A 16,701-nucleotide genomic window follows, 5' to 3' on the forward strand; every position below is an offset into this window, starting at 1 on the left:
GCACCTAAGTAATCGTGGATGAATTTCTGTTTTTCGTAATTTGAAGGGGGCCAGGGGTCTGTCAATGTGATCAAAAGCTTTACAAGCAGTTTACAAGATTTCAACATAATTTCTTTTATCCACTGCATTCAAAGAGAAGTTAATAAACTTGAGTGTTAGTGTTGTAGAGTGTCCTTGAAAGAAACCGTCTTGGGTGGGAGTAATTATATTTTAGACCACAAGGCATGGATTTAATAGCTGCAATCGTTTGAAATCTGGCATTTTAGCATTCCACTTAAAAAAAAAATTCACTTCTCTCTTACAGAACAATTCAAACGATGATTCCTTCAAACCACAACTTAGGCGATGAACAAAATGTTCCACAAGCTGATTACAAGTTGCCCGAGGCAAACAAACGTTCGGGAACTACTGGAGCAATGGAGGGCTTCCTGTTTGAATCTAAGTTGCTCACACTCGTGCTGTATCGAGCAACACAGAAAAAAATAAATCCATTCGGCATGGCGACTAACATGGATGGAATTGGAGCCTTCGATGATTTGGTGTTCATCGATAATTCCGAACCACGTTGGGGTCTGTTTATGCAAGGTAAACATAAGAACAGCACAATTTCGCACGAGGGCCTGACGGCGAAGACAGGTGATTTTAGCCTCTGTAAATATTTGGATAGTTTCAAGAAAATCAAAACCATGTTCAAAGGTATAAATGTGACTTGCGTTCTATACCATACGGGCAGTTTTGACAAAAAATTGAACATAATAGAAGACATTGATCGATCATTAGTTTCCAACAATCGATCATATAATTTAGATGATTTGATATCAACTCAAACTAGAGGTAAAAAATTTAGATTAAGTAAAGACAACTATGTGGAAAATCTAATTGAAACTGCTGCTCTACCACGTATCCAAGAGCTGGCCAGCAAAGTGATTGAAATGGCTTTCAACGAGAAGGGTTCGTTAGGCAACGGTTTTGAAGATTATCAGTTTTTATTAGCTAAAGAGGTTATTGATGTCGGAACGAAGAAAATCAAATCAACCTTTTTTGAAAAATCTGAAAATATATGGCCTGCATTTAGGGAAACTATGGGAAAAAATGCATTATCAGCATCAAATTCAGACCTGGAACCAGAGAAAAAGATTGAACTGTTTAATGAAATTATTACCACCCCATCAGCTGAAGCTATTAGTAAGGCAATAATGGTAGAGCTTAAGTATAATTCTAATAGTGAAAGACTGGAATTGAAAAGTAAACCGAACCAGAAATGGGATAAAAAGTTAAAAAGTCAAATGGAAGAAATCAAAAAACGTTTAGAAACTTTGCATGTTACAAAGAAAACAATCGATGACGCCTATAGGTTGGCGGGGATAAATCATTTAAAGTCCCTTGAGTTCAAAAATCTTCCTGTACATTTCGGTAAAATCAATAGTGACAATGGGGATTTAGCAGAATTAGCACAACAGTTTACTAAAGTGATTAGCAGTGTCAACTGCACTTCCGTGCGATTATCTCAATTGCAAAGTGACATTAAGATAGCTAGAATCTTTGAGTTGGTAGGCAGTTTGTTAATTCTGGACATAGAAAATGAAACATTCAAATTTGATCTTAATTCAGACAATTGGATAACTTTTTTCGAAACTTTGAAACAGACTTCACAGCAGATAGATAAAGTTCGATTCGTGAATGATATTGACGGTTTAACGTTGATTAACAAAAGCGATAGGGAACTTGTAGAGGAATTTCTCGATAATCTATGGTTTTATGTTAGTCAACCTAACGAATATACGTTAGAGAAGGAATTGAAGCGTGAGATATTTGAAGAGTATCGCGAATTCACTTATAAAAGCGTAAACTCGGAATTACGAGCAGATTTTATTTTGGATTATGTTCACAACCAGATTCAACGATGGTGCATTGAGGGTGATTCGGCTAGCGGATGGTTAACTAATGAATGCCAATATTTCGAAAAGGCAAAAAAAGAACTGATATTCTATCCCACTTTAACTATTTTGAATGGTCTCTACAACGCGCGAAATCAGTGTTATAAAGCACTGAAGTTTAAAGAGAATATTATAAAGCTTTTAGAAATGGATAATTTTTCGGAAGGTGTTCTCAACGTTGTGACTAAATATCCTCTAATCACTAGCTCAAAAATAAATCAGTTTTTTAAGGAGCAACATGTTTGCTACCTAATCAATTGGGATGTTGTAGCCGAGCAAGATTGCACCAAGGATTTGATAGAAGATCTTAAAGCTTGTGCTCACCATTCGGAAACTAAAACGCCAATAATAATAATAATAATCGTTAATACACATATAGCAGACTTCACATTGGATTGCTCGTCAATTAAAAACTGTATTCTGATAAGTTCAAGCCCAATTAAAAATGACGTATTGTCCACATTTAATGATAATTGCAACGGCTTGGCAGACCTTACAAGTGATTCACAGGATCACATTTTAGCGAACGGATCTATTTTCTATTATCTAATTTTCAAGATGTGACAGTTTCTTTGAAAGATTTAATAACCACTGACGAGCTAAGAAAGGCGATTGATGCAACAACGCTTTCCATGCTGCTTGTCAAGAATGAAATAAAAATTGGCAAAAAACCAGCGTCTTTTATAACCGAAGGTGTCGAGAATTATTATGTTCAACGCGTTTTGCAACGGAAAGTGACTTTTCGAAGGGAAGCGTTGAAAAACGACGCGAACTTTGTCATTACTAAATCCAACAATTTTGGAGAAGAGCAACTCACACCGCATTCAGATATTATAATAACTTTTGATAGTGAAGAAAATTTTAAGACTTTGTGTTGTAAATTTAATAAACGAAATATTCATTGGATGAAAGAAACAAATGGTGAACTGCAATGGCAAAAATCGCACGGCTCTTTGAGGAAGCTCCGCAATATCGTTACATACTTTATGCAAGATTTTGAAGTAGATTATATTGAGCCGTCCCCGGTAGAGCTGCTAGTAGCAGAACCTGGAATGGGAAAATCTACGATTTTCTCATTCATGGCAAATAAAATGAAACAGAAAAATCCCACCTCCTGGGTATCAAATGTGTGCCTCCATGATCATTCGGGAGTTTTTTCTGAATGGCCAGTAGAAAAAAGAATTGACGACCGGCAAATTATAGGTTTTCTGTTTGATACATTGAAAAATGCTCAACCAAGTATATCCAACCAGAAAGGAAACAATTTGGTTGGGCCGGCTTTGCTAGAAAGAGAAATATTCTATCATTTATATGAGGCGAAACAGATCATAATATTTCTTGACGGGTACGATGAAATCAGTCCCAACTACGAAAAACAAGTGTTGACCTTAGTTAATATGTTAAAGGAAAAGAAAATAAAAAGTTTGTGGATCTCAACTCGTCCGAATCTCCAAACTAAATTGGAAGAAGATTTGAACGTTTTTTCTTTAAAATTGAAACCATTTGAAACAGAAGATCAAAAAAAATTTCTAAAAACTTACTGGAAAGTCAATATCAAAAACGAGTTGAGTGACAAACGTTTGGTTGAATTCTGTTCTAGAATTTTATCACAATTTTCACACACAATTGGTGATCAGCCATCACAATTTTGTGGAATTCCACTACAGCTACGAATGATTGCTGCAATATTCACTAAGAGATGTGAAGAATGTTGTAATTCATGTTGTTTTGAAACAGTTGAAAACATGATGGGCAATAACGAAACCACAATGGCTTTGATCGATCTATACGATGAATTCTTTAGAATCAAATTCGAAGTTGTACAATACCAAGAAAAGAACCGCATGGATCTCGAGTCGATATACGTGAAGCAAATAGTGAAAGATCAAGCTCCTGGTGTATTACAAACTCATCGAATATTGGCAGTTTTTACATTGTTACATGAAGAAATGCGAGAAAAGTTTCTCTCGACGGACGAAATCTTGCAAGGTAATAAGTTATTGGAAACGGTCTCTGACTCACGTGAAAAGACCGGAATCGTCTATCGAATAGTGAATGGTAAACCAATTTTTGTTCACCAAACATTTGCTGAATATTTTTTCATCAATTATTTTTGGCAAAAGCTGATTACGTGTGAATTTGATCTGGAAGCCATAGTTTATTACCTAATATGCAACAATGCAGTTCAAGTTTGGCGCTTTTTACTGCAAAAAGTTCACAAAGAACAAACGGTTCGCAAAAATCCGATGAAACCTAAATCATTGATACGGTTTTGTAAAATTGTTGTTCAAAATTTTATCTGGTATTATAAACGCTTAGCGTCATTTGAAGAATATTATCCACCCATATGTAGCTCTGATATGGCGGTAATACTTGAAGTTGTTGACTCGTGCATTTTTTCGGTGAAAGAACAAAACTGTAGTGCAGTTCTTCCTGATCTATTGCTTGAACAACGCGAATTTCTGTTTTGTGTTTCGATAACAAATAATTCAATAAATTTAGTGAAATGTTTGGAGGATGCGTTTAAGCCTTGGAACATAAATGCTACTTACAGATATCACGATTTTATGGATGGTTCTGGAACTGGCGATCGTCTTACTGCTTTACATGTGGCTGTGAGGAACGGTCATACAGAGTTGGTTGAACATTTAATCGAAGTTGGAGCGGATGTTAATGTCGCTTCCGAAATGTTGTGTACACCGTTGCATATGGCTGTAAAGCTGTACAGGGGAGCTGTACACCACAAACACGTGAAAATTATCGAACTGTTGGTGAAAAATGGGGCGATTGTTGATAATGCTGACTCGAACAGAGAAACCGCACTGATGTTGTCATTGAAAAACAAATTATATGAAGCAGCGAATTATTTGATAATCCTTAGTAACAATATTAACAGTACTGATTCAGGAGGATTAACAGCATTACATTGGGCTGCAAAAGTGGGCCATGCAGAAACAATTGAAAAACTGGTGGCAGCAGATGCAAAAGTAGACGCTACTACTAAGAACGGGGACACAGCATTAATGGTTGCTTCCAAATTTGGGCACAGTGATGCGGTAGATGCTTTACTAGAACGATATAATAATATAAATGCTACAAACTCAGAAGGATGGACGGCACTACATTACGCTGCAGTAAAAGGTAAAATTGAAATAATCGAAAAACTCTTAAAAGCAGGAGCAAAAGTGCACGTTACTACTAAGAACGGGGACACAGCATTAATGGTTGCTTCCAAATTTGGGCACAGTGATGCGGTAGATGCTTTACTAGAACGATATAATAATATAAATGCTACAAACTCAGAAGGATGGACGGCACTACATTGCGCTGCAGTAAAAGGTAAAATTGAAATAATCGAAAAACTCTTAAAAGCAGGAGCAAAAGTGCACGTTACTACTAAGAACGGGGACACAGCATTAATGGTTGCTTCCAAATTTGGGCACAGTGATGCGGTAGATGCTTTACTAGAACGATATAATAATATAAATGCTACAAACTCAGAAGGATGGACGGCACTACATTGCGCTGCAGTAAAAGGTAAAATTGAAATAATCGAAAAACTCTTAAAAGCAGGAGCAAAAGTGCACGTTACTACTAAGAACGGGGACACAGCATTAATGGTTGCTTCCAAATTTGGGCACAGTGATGCGGTAGATGCTTTACTAGAACGATATAATAATATAAATGCTACAAACTCAGAAGGATGGACGGCACTACATTGCGCTGCAGTAAAAGGTAAAATTGAAATAATCGAAAAACTCTTAAAAGCAGGAGCAAAAGTGCACGTTACTACTAAGAACGGGGACACAGCATTAATGGTTGCTTCCAAATTTGGGCACAGTGATGCGGTAGATGCTTTACTAGAACGATATAATAATATAAATGCTACAAACTCAGAAGGATGGACGGCACTACATTACGCTGCAGTAAAAGGTAAAATTGAAATAATCGAAAAACTCTTAAAAGCAGGAGCAAAAGTGCACGTTACTACTAAGAACGGTAACGCAGCGGTATTGACTGCTTCCGAATTTTTGTATCGTAAAGTGGCAGATGTTACGCTGGAGCGAGTCAGAAGTATTTATGCTACAAACTTCACAAAATGGACGGCACTACATTGTGCTGCAAAAGGAGGAGAAGTAGAAATAATCAAAACACTGTTGACAGCAGGAGCTTATGTGGACGCTACTACTGAGATAGGGAACACAGCATTAATGATTGCTTCCGATTTTGGGCATAGTGATGCGGTAGCTGCTTTGTTAGAACGAGACAAAAAAATTGATGCTGCAAACTTAACAAAATGGACGGCATTACATTATGCTGCTCGAGAAGGAAATGTCAACATAATCGAAAAACTGTTAGCAGCAGGCGCAAAAGTGGACGTTACTACTGAAAACGGGGACACAGCATTAATGGTTGCTTCCGGATTTGGACGTTTTAATGCTGTAGTTACTTTGCTAAAACGAGACAAAAATATTAATGCTGCAAACTCGAAAGGATGGACGGCATTACATTATGCTGCAAAAGGAGGGAATGTTGAAACTATCAATAAACTGTTAGAAGCAGAAGCTAATGTGTACGTAACTACTGCGAACGGGGACACAGCATTAATGGTTGCTGCTGGATTTGGGCGTTGTGATGCGGTAGTTAGTTTGCTAAAACGAGCTAAAAATATTAATGCTGCAAACTTAACAAAATGGACAGCTTTACATTATGCTGCACGGGAAGGAAATGTAAACATTATCGAAAAACTTTGAGCAGCAGAAGCAGATGTGGACATGACTACTAAGAACGGGAACACAGCATTATTAATGGCTTTCGAATTTAAGCGTAGTGAAGCGGTAATTGCTTTGTTAGAACGAGGCAAAAATATTAATGCTGCAAACTCAAATGGATGGACGGCATTACATTATGCTGCACAAGAAGGAAATGGTAACATAATCGAAAAACTGCTAACAGCAGGAGCAAAAGTTGACGTAACTACTAAGAACGGGAACACAGCATTAATGGTTGCTTCTAGATTTGGCTGTAGTGATGCGGTTCATGCTTTGTTAAAACGAGGCAAAAATATTAATGCTGCAAACTCAAAAGGATGGACGGCATTACATTTTGCTGCAGTAGAAGGAAAATTTGAAGTAATCAAAAAACTGTTAACAGCAGGAGCATATGTGGACGTTACTACTAAAAACGGGGACACAGCATTAATGGTTGCTTCCGAATTTTTGCATAGTGATGCGGTTGATGCTTTGCTGGAACGAGACAAAAATATTGATGCTGCAAACTCAAAAGGATGGACGGCCTTACATTATGCTGCGAAAGCAGGAAAAGTAAAAATAATAGAAAAACTGTTAGCAGCAGGGGCAAATGTGAATGTTATTACTGAAAACGGAGACACAGCATTAATGGTTGCTTCCGAATTTAGGCATAGTAATGTGGTAGATGCTTTGACAGAGCGAGGCGAAAATATTAATGCTGCAAACATATAAAAATGGACGGTATTACATTATGCTGCACGTGGAGAAAAGGTTAACATAATCGAAAAACTGTTAGCAGCAGGAGTAAATGTGTGCATTACTTTTGAGAACGGGGACACAGCATCAGAACGAGAACGAAAATATTAATGCTGCAAACTCAAAAAAATGGACTGCATTACATTATGCTGTAAAAACAGGCAATTTTCGAATGATCTGGAACTTTCTGATAGCAGGAGCAAATGTGGATGCTACTACCGGAAACGGCGGCACTGCTCTATTGATTGTTTGCGAATATGAGCATAGGAAGGACGTAAATACGCACAGGAGAACAGGAAGGACGTAATGAGTCGTTGCGGAACAGAGTGGTCCTTGTACCATCAAACAACTTTTTCAAGAGAAGCAATTTTCGAAAAATCTCTGCACGGTGCTCCATTACTATAAAAAAAATGCACCAAAGAATTTGAGTACACCATTCTATTCGTTATGACGTCCAGAATCTCTGGTCAAAATTGCAAAATCATCGTTCAGTACTTTTTTGAGTAATACCCTTTTGAAGGTCGTGAAGTACAAAAATGTGATATGAAAACGACGAAATACTCAATGTAAAGTCCTTTTTTCAACCACCTTTTAATGAAATAACTTCCAAAATAGTTTCTATACACTTCAAGGGTTCCTTTATTTCAAGACTTGAACAATTGGTGGAAGGATTTATTTGAAAACCCCACAGTGCACAGTGGTCTAAACTCGAAAATCGTGATCGTTCTTGATTTGACTGTGAAAAACTGATTTCATGTACTCAATGTCTTCAGCAAAATTGTTTCATAGAAAAAGGCCTTACTTTTGGCGTCTTTAGTTTTTCGATCAATCCACCTTACAGTTAGATAATTTTTTTTTTAATTTTCAATACTCCAGATAGCTTGCTTCAGCAAAGTTGTGGAAAATTTTAAAAGATTAACAATTGCTGAATACTGCGATGTCCTATCTGTACGTTGGACACGACAAAATAGAGTTTTTTGTAGAACACCCTTTTTTAAATTTTGTTTTAAGTCTATAACTTTTTCTATGATTGTCAAGACAATAAATTTTATAAAGTCTTGAGAGAATCTTAGTTGAATGATTAAAATCTTAGAACATTTTGCATTGTTTGCGTTCCAAGATAAACAAATTTATCTATCTGCACCTCAGCACCAACACCACGGGAACTTCCATGCTCCCTGCCAGCTAACATGTACTTCGTTTTGGAAGAGTTAATGACAAGTCCCAATCTCGCTGCTTCCTTCTTAAAAGATACGAAGGCCTCCTCCACGGTCCTACGGTTGATACCGATGATATCGATGTCGTCCGCAAAACCAAGAAGTATGTGAGATTTCGTGATTATCGTACCGTTTCATTGCACGTTTGCTCTACGTACTGCTCCTTCAAGGGCGATGTTGAATAGTAAGTTAGAGAGCGCATCCCCCTGCTTCAGTCCATCCAACGTTACGAACGAGGCTGATGTCTCGCCAGCTTTCCGCACGCACGATTTCGATCTCTCCAGCGTCATACGAATCAGCCTAATTAGTTTCGTCGGGAAACCGTGTTCCAGCATTACCAGCACGGTTTGTTTTTTTTTTCACTGAATCGTATGCCGCCTTAAAATCTACAAATAGATGGTGGGTCTACGAATTATACTCACGAAATTTATCGAGGATCTGACGCAGGGTGAAAATTTGTTCCATCGTGGAACACCCCTGGCGAAAACCAGGCTGGTATTCGCCAACAAAGGATTTCGTCAACGGTCTCTGAAGAACCTCGAGACCAGCTGGGTAGCCTCGATAGTTGCAATAATCCAATCGATGACCCTTCTTAGAGAAAGGGCATACTAGGCTTTCCATCCAGTCGTTCGGCATTTGTTCATCCGCCCAGATCTGGTGGATCGCATTGTACAGCCACTCACATCCGGCTTCTAGAAGTTGGGCCGGGATACCGTCCTTTCCAGCGGCTTTGCCGTTTTTCAGCTCACTAATCGTCTTTTTCACCTGCTCCTGTGTTGGTGGCTCCACAGCTCGTTTGAGTGGTGTTGCTTATTTACTTACTTTAATGGCAGTACGTCCTAAGAGATGGCCTGCACAACATAATTCCGCCACCTTGATCGGTTTATGGCTGCTTGCCTCCAATCCCGCGGGCACTTCGTACTTGCCAGATCATGCTCCACCTGGTCTAACAGCCTTGCTCTTTGTACTCCTCGTCGTCTCTTACCAACCGGATTCGAGAAGAAAACCAATTTACAGGATAATTGTCCGGTGTTCTCGCCACGTGCCCTGCCCAACGTTCAGTTTTGGCCGCTTTCTGGATGATGGGTTCGCTGTAGAGTTGTGCGAGTTCATGGTTCATTCTCCGTCTCCACACTCCGTTCTCCTGGTTCTTAGCACCCGTCATTCGAAAACTCCGAGCGCTCGCAGGTTCTCTTCAAGCATTGTCCACGTCTCATACCCGTAGAGAACAACTGGTCTGTGAATACGACAACTGGAATGTGATACGATATAGATTGTGGAACAGTACCACCGTCCCCCGTAGTTTAATTGGTCAAAACACCATGCCGGAGACAGGGAGATTGCGGGTTCAAGTCCCGTCGGGATGCGGTATATTTTTCCAAATCTGTATCATATTTCCAGTTCGCTTATTTTTCGTTCTTCCTCTACTCACATGCTGTCTGCTTAATGAACTTTAACGTGTTAACGGGAAAAAGCCGTTGTTAAAAATAGAAATTCAGTTCGAAAAAACAACTGGTCTAATAAGCGTTTTGTACAATGTGCACTTTACGCGAGAACTTAGACGCTTCGGACGTAATTTTTCGTGGAGCCCATAGTAGGCACGACGCCCGCTAATGATTAGCCTCCTAATCTCACGGTTGGTATCGTTGTTCTCAGTAACCATTGAGCTAAGGTACACGAACTCGTCGACTTTCTCAAACTCGTCACCGTCGATTATCACAACACTACCTAGGCGTGCCCTGTCGCGCTCAGCACCACCCGCTAGCATGTACCTCGTTTGAGATGTATTTATCTTCAGTCTAATCTTCTCTGCTTCTTATTTTATTCTGATCTGATCTGATCTGCCACTGCCTCAAATGTTCTGCCGACAGTGTCCACGTCGTCCGCCCAGCAGATAAATTGACCGGATTTAACGAAAATCGTGCCCCGCGGGTTCATTCCCGTTCGTCTCACAACACTTTCTAGCGCAATATTGAACAGCAGGCAGAAAAGTCCATCACCTTGTCGAAATCCCCTGCGGGATCCGAATGGGTCGGATAGACCACCCGAGATCCTCACACAACACTGCACAATCTCCATCGTAGCCTTTATCAGTCTGATGAGCTCTCCACGATTAATCGTGTCATAAGCGGCTTTGAAGTCGATGAAGAGATGATGCGTAGGGACTCTGTATTCTCAGCATTTTTGGAGAATCTGCCGCAGAGTAAAGATCTGGTCCGTTGTGAACCGACTCTCCATGACAGCCGCTGGAAAATTATTTGGGATATCTTTTTGTAGGCGGCATTCAGGATAGAGATCGCTCGGTAGTTTTCACAATCTAGCTTGTCGCTTTTCTTGTAGATGGGGCAAATAACCCCATCCTCCCACTCCTCCGGTAGGCATTCCGTTTCCCAAATCTTAGCAATCAGTCGGTGCCGACATCTGCGGTGAAAGCGAAAAATGCATCTCGAAACTGAAAAAAAAAATAATCCAGCCGTACGTCACGCATGTTTGCTCTTCGAATTTATCGAATTGATTTCAGCAGTGTACTCCGCGCGGCCTTCTGCTATGCATTCTCTCTAGCTAGAGTGATTCACCACTCTTCTCACGCTCAGCCGTGGTGTAAGCAGGATTGTCACATTTATACCTGTATTTTTTTTTTCTTGACAAAACCTGTTTCTCTGTATCTCGGGCCGATAAATCTATATCGAGAAAACTAAGAATATTGGATGGAAAAATTCTTACTTTCAGAATATATGTAAACATATTAGTGTTTTTTTGCCATTGCTTTATCTCTTTTTTTAGTCCTAAACTTGCAATAAGTAAGGCGATAATTAAATGTATTAACTGATGATTATTCATTTTTCTCTACGTGATGTTTATACAGTTTTTCGCTTATTTTAACCGCTACAGTCGACAAACATGTAAACAGTAACATCATAGTTAAATGCAAAATGTAACGTATCCAATGTTTTCTCTTATTATTATTGCTTCGATGTTGTTTTTTAATGTTCGGTTCTTGAAAATGAATCGATCAGGTGATATTTCAATAAACTTAAAAGTAGGGGTACTGGGGGTAAGCCCGGCCCCCTAAGGAAAATTTCTACAAGTTATGAAGGTTTTCAGTACTTTCAAACTGTTATTTTACAAGAAATAGTGAAGTTTTGACACTAAGATAAAAACGACGTTTAGCAATCAGTGCGGGTGAAACCGGCACCCCTTGTTTGTTGGCACCTAAGTTTGTTCATGAATTAACTCGAATTAACTGAACTAATTTGAATTCGCAAATCGCCGAATGAAAGATCTTACATTTCTGTATGTTACTGTTGAATTTGGTTGTTGTCGGTTAGCTGGTTCTGGGCAGATTGCCGGAACAAGTTCCGGTGAACATTATGTATAAACAATGAAAGAATTTGATACTCGGCAAGCCTATCATGTGGCACTTTAAATCATATTATTAACTAGTTTCATTGAAGCCAGGATCACATTGACCACACCGGAGCATATTTCAAATACCACCGGGAAAGCCGTCAGTTTTGTGACTTGATTCAGTACATTTGGTACCTCTAATAACCCTTTGGAATCATTCATAAATCACAGAAGAGATTCAGTGCATGGTTCTAAGTCGATTAATTAATTTATTTATCAGCGAGACATCGGTAATAGATGAGAAATATGTGTCAGTAACATCCAACCAGCCTCAGACCATGTCGGGCTTACCCCACTCACTGGGTGACGGTGTTACCCAGACAGCACACATTTTTTTAAAAAGAGTATTTCTACAAATTTATCGCTTAAATTTACCTTAGATCGAATTCCTGTGATTGCTAACAATACAGACAATAAATTGTAGAGCAACGATAAATTATTTTAGTCTTTTCAAATGAAATCCGTTTACGCATCAGCTGCAGTAGCGTATGTTTTGTCTATTATTTTGACGTTTGACGTTTCACGGTGGCTTCGATGTGTCTTTAAATGTCTAAAATATTAAATACCAACACTTCACATATTCCAAAACACAGTTAATTGGCGTTTTCTAGTAAAATCCTAGGGGTGACGGTCTTACCCTCAGTGCCGGGCTTACCCCCAGTACCCCTACCTCAATTCTTAGCAGCCAATGCTGCACTGCATTGAATAAAGCAGGCTCCTGAAAAACGTTACCAATACCACTACAAATTATTATGGCGATACCAACGCCGATGAAATCGTTCTAAGCGAAGTGGTTAGGAGCTGTCAGATACATTCAAAATACGCTAGAGTATCAAATGCGTTATGCCCGTCGCACATGCGTTGAACCAAGTTCCAAGATAGATCATTAAATGCTTAAAATAAGCTCATAAATGATCTGGTTACGCACACTCTAACTTTTGCGTGAGGAAGTGGTCCGAGTCGATGTTAGAGTCCATTGTGTTTTGACGTCGATAATGTCTGAGAAGTGTCGACCATCTAACAAAACGTGGTCGATTATGCTGATGTTAACGAATCGGCTTTTGATTCTCAACCTGCACGTTCTGGGGTTAACCGGCCTCCACCCGATAACCCGCTTCTGCATCTCACCCAAATGCCGAGCTCATGTGTGTCACCACAACTCTGGTAAATGGTGTGTCCATCCCAAAACGTACGCACCGTCGTCCCTTTCCAGCATACCTCCTGCAGTGCTATGAGGTTTGAGTGGTGTTATAAAACATATAAAAAGCCGCAGAAGAAAGTACATAGAAAAAAGCCAAAGAAGAACACTTAGAAGTTAAAAGAAGGAGAAACGGGAGTTACGTAAAGCAAGCAACAGGACCTCGTAATTCTACCCTGAAACCAACGTCTAAGTACACCACAAACCTCGCCGCCATCACCATTCGCTTCGGATTTTCCGTCACCAGCCACCTGGAATCTTCAACTACCAGCAGTTTGGATTTATAACCCGGTCGATCTCGCTCAGCCGCGACCATTCGGCGACCAACCGTACCGCGTACCGCTGTTCCGACAAGAAAGGGGTCTGGAAAACACATCGAAGCTCATGATAACTGGTAATGCTACAGTATGCGGTGCGGTGTACGCAGCCAGAACTACATATCGCAACGAGGGCCGGCGTCATATTATTGTCCCGAGTGGGTAGTATCAAATATACGTAACGTAAGTTTCATGGGTGAAAAAGGCGTAGCCTTCAAACAATATCGCACAATATTATTTATAATCAATTCCTCATCAGTTTTTGCGACAAAATTGATGGATTAGATGTTAGGTTTACATAGAAATCCTCGATGGGACACAACTTGGAGACGTTGGGCGGGTTCGTTAACTTGGGAACCACATAGATTCTCAGCCGCTCCATCTTCTCCAACGATTGCTTCGAGTAGTGGGCCGACGCCAGATCCGAACAAAGCTCCGCGTCTTCGCCCTTATGATATTTCTTGATGAATGACGCAGCCTCCGGCAGGCACTTCGTACTTTAAATTTCCTCGTTCACGGCCAATACGAAGCGAAAGATGAGCGGCATTGACATCCCCTTCTCGTTGATTGTCAGTCACAGCAGCACCTTCTTGGGAAAATTGGTAAGTGAAATGAACTTCACCTAAGAGTTCACTTCCTTCGTGGGAAAAATAGAATACGAAGTGCCCTGCCAGTCGTTGCCATTCGGGATGAAATAGGTCTCAACATCCATCACCTCCGCCACGTCGCGATTTGCGGGGAAAATCGACTTGAGCATCTTATTTAACCGCTGCCACTGTGTCATTGCATACTGCTCAAAGACCAGGAGATGGGCCTGCCGCTTCCTGATATGTATGTCCATGTTCGCCAGGTACTTTTTCAATGTTTGGCCGGTACGCAGCGATCTAGTCACTATTCCCTCGGTCTTTTACTTTAGCATTCTTTGGAGCTTCCCGTCGCTCAGGGTCGTCGGCCGTCCGGGTTTTCTTCCTTTCTGTTTTCAAAAAGGAATGAATGAAAGTATCTATCAGGTATGATTGAAAATTGTAATCATTAAATATGTTCACGTGGATTTCAGAAAAGTAGCGTTTTTTTCATGCATGACTTTGTACGCGTTACGTATACTACGCGTAAAAAGTCACGTAGCTGAGCCGATTCTAAACAATTGCAGTTTTTAACAGTTTTCAATTCGGCACAAATCAGAATAACCACTAATTTCGTTACAACAAGCCTGGTGTCGAATAATCAGAGAAAACAAAAAAATTCTACAACAATTAAAAAATAATTCTTTTACCCGATCAGAAGAGCATAACTAAAATATTACAAAATTCTATCAACAGGAGATGCAAATAACATATTTTAATACGATTTAGTATTTTTCCATTTTCTTTGGATAACAAAGTTGAATCTGAATGAGTTATAATAATGAATCATGAAATAGAGGTGTTGATTATACTGTTCTATGTGCTATCGCATTTTGTTAGAAAGCTGATACGTTAGTAACAAAGATTGATATGGGTTGGATATTAGTAGAATATTTTTTGTTGATTTCTGTTATTTTAACACCTAACGGGATCAAAATTATAACACAACTTGATAGGTTTTTCACATAACAAACTAACAGCCTCTGTTACATTTTTGTTTTGTCTTTCTGATCGGGTAACTCGCTCAACGATATCCATCTAAAAATTTGTCGACGGCAAGTTTCGCACAAAGAGCACATTACATTTTTTTTTGGTTTTGTTCGATAGTTCCGTGTGGGTAAGTACCCATAGGGATATTTTCCGAGTGGGTACTACTACCAACTCGCAACGCTCTGTTTGCTCGCTCCGGTTACTTGAATGAAATGAGCTATTGATTTCCGCACATTCTCTTTATATGGCAAAGCAGCAACCAGCCTGAAGCGAGCTAAGGGGAAGTGAGCTTCAATTGGTTGAAAGCTTCAAAATCTATCGCTTTGTTCGTTTATGAAAACTGTAAGAAATTTTTCTATTAAACATATTTTTGAGTTTGAACTTAGCTACTGCCATTGTCATGAACACTTGATGAAAAATTCCGGTTAATATTTGACATTCGAGTTGTCGAATTCTTGCCGTGTTATTTGTTAATGTGGGAAATTTTTGCTGAAGTACGACCAGAAGGAAAAATGAAAAACCAAGTGTATAACATAATAACTATTCAAAAAAAGCAGCACATTAGGTAAATGTAGAACTTTACTAATTACATGGATGGATATGGTTTTGTTCATATCTCTTAAGCCTATATACAATCAATTAAATAGCATCAACAGTCAAAATAACTAGTCAGATAGCTTGCATGCGTTGAGAAATAAACGCCATAAAGGTTAGATATTAAAATAGAGTCTAGTTGTGCAAAAGAAGCAAACAAAATCAATTTATTTATCCGAAATACCGTCAAAAACCTGTTAACAGGCTTGTATTTTCTCCTCGGAGAAACAATACCGTGCAGGAGATTATCTTTCACATATAAACTAGTGTGATCTTTCTCACATGAAAGGAAAATACGCTCAAGAACTACACGACAGAGAATACTGCAGTGCTTTTCCTGTGTGTCTCTTAAGTTGATATCACTACAGGTTTAGGTAGGTAGAAAAGTGTATTGCGTTTTTGCTTTGCATCTCGAAACTAAATAAAAAAATAAATCCAGCCACCCGTCACGAAAGTTTGCTCTTCGAGTCCTATCGAATTGAACTCGGAAGTGTACTCCGCGGCATGGTCGTAGCCAGAATTTCAAATAGGGGGGGGGGGGGCAAGCTCTTCAAAATTTTTGAAGTAAAAAAATGGTACACTAAGGTTACTTTTTACGCGGCTTTTTTACGTGGATTCCGGAATTTACGCGTTTTTTTACGCGGATTTCGTAATTTACGCGTTTTTTACGCGGATTCCGGAATTTACGCGTTTTTTTACGCAGCACGTATCCCCCACGTAAAAAGCGACTTTAGTGTGTTTTGAAAAATAGAAATAAATACTAGTCTTTAGTGATTATTACATCAAGTCAACCAGTGAAAAGTTGTCCTTGACATCAGAGTGGAAAATTTTATTATTCTTTGTCCAACCTCGAATATCAATAGATGTTCTTTACTAAAAAGTCTTCAGTTCATTTAAACCTTTGGTCATA

At 39.3% G+C, this 16,701-nt stretch overlaps 3 protein-coding genes across 6 annotated transcripts in view; all 3 read left to right on the forward strand.

Moving 5' to 3' along the window:
• Positions 1–2,517, forward strand: part of LOC129733124 (uncharacterized) — a 38,395-nt gene extending 35,878 nt beyond the window's left edge. For all 4 annotated transcript variants that reach the window (XM_055694712.1, XM_055694714.1, XM_055694715.1 and 1 more), the window contains exon 2: positions 305–2,517. In XM_055694712.1, coding sequence (XP_055550687.1) covers positions 305–2,501 — 2,197 coding nt within the window. In that variant the 3' untranslated portion in view covers positions 2,502–2,517. The remainder of the gene's footprint in view (positions 1–304) is intronic.
• Positions 2,518–2,569: 52 nt separating this feature from the next.
• LOC129729274 (serine/threonine-protein phosphatase 6 regulatory ankyrin repeat subunit B-like) lies at positions 2,570–15,918 on the forward strand. The gene is made up of 3 exons (XM_055687785.1): positions 2,570–6,688; positions 6,764–7,261; positions 13,017–15,918. The coding sequence occupies exons 1-3, from the start codon at positions 2,570–2,572 to the stop codon at positions 13,302–13,304; spliced, it is 4,905 nt and encodes a 1,634-aa protein (XP_055543760.1). The 3' UTR covers positions 13,305–15,918.
• On the forward strand, positions 6,581–12,403 carry LOC129733127 (ankyrin homolog). The gene has a single exon (XM_055694717.1). The coding sequence runs from the start codon at positions 6,713–6,715 to the stop codon at positions 7,418–7,420; it is 708 nt and encodes a 235-aa protein (XP_055550692.1). The 5' UTR covers positions 6,581–6,712; the 3' UTR covers positions 7,421–12,403.
• Positions 15,919–16,701: the final 783 nt, after the last annotated feature.

This window comes from Wyeomyia smithii, chromosome 3 (assembly GCF_029784165.1).
Source record: "Wyeomyia smithii strain HCP4-BCI-WySm-NY-G18 chromosome 3, ASM2978416v1, whole genome shotgun sequence".
Taxonomy (NCBI): Eukaryota; Metazoa; Arthropoda; class Insecta; order Diptera; family Culicidae; genus Wyeomyia; species Wyeomyia smithii.

Excerpts from the sequence above, each read along its gene's own strand:
- LOC129729274 (XM_055687785.1), top strand. The coding sequence starts at position 2,570 with ATGCTGCTTGTCAAGAATGAAATAAAAATTGGCAAAAAACCAGCGTCT. Across the intron at positions 6,689-6,763 it reads TAAACATTATCGAAAAACTT|CGTAGTGAAGCGGTAATTGC; the intron begins TGAGCAGCAGAA and ends TTCGAATTTAAG. Across the intron at positions 7,262-13,016 it reads ATGCTGCGAAAGCAGGAAAA|GAAGTGGTCCGAGTCGATGT; the intron begins GTAAAAATAATA and ends CTTTTGCGTGAG.
- LOC129733127 (XM_055694717.1), top strand. The coding sequence starts at position 6,713 with ATGACTACTAAGAACGGGAACACAGCATTATTAATGGCTTTCGAATTT.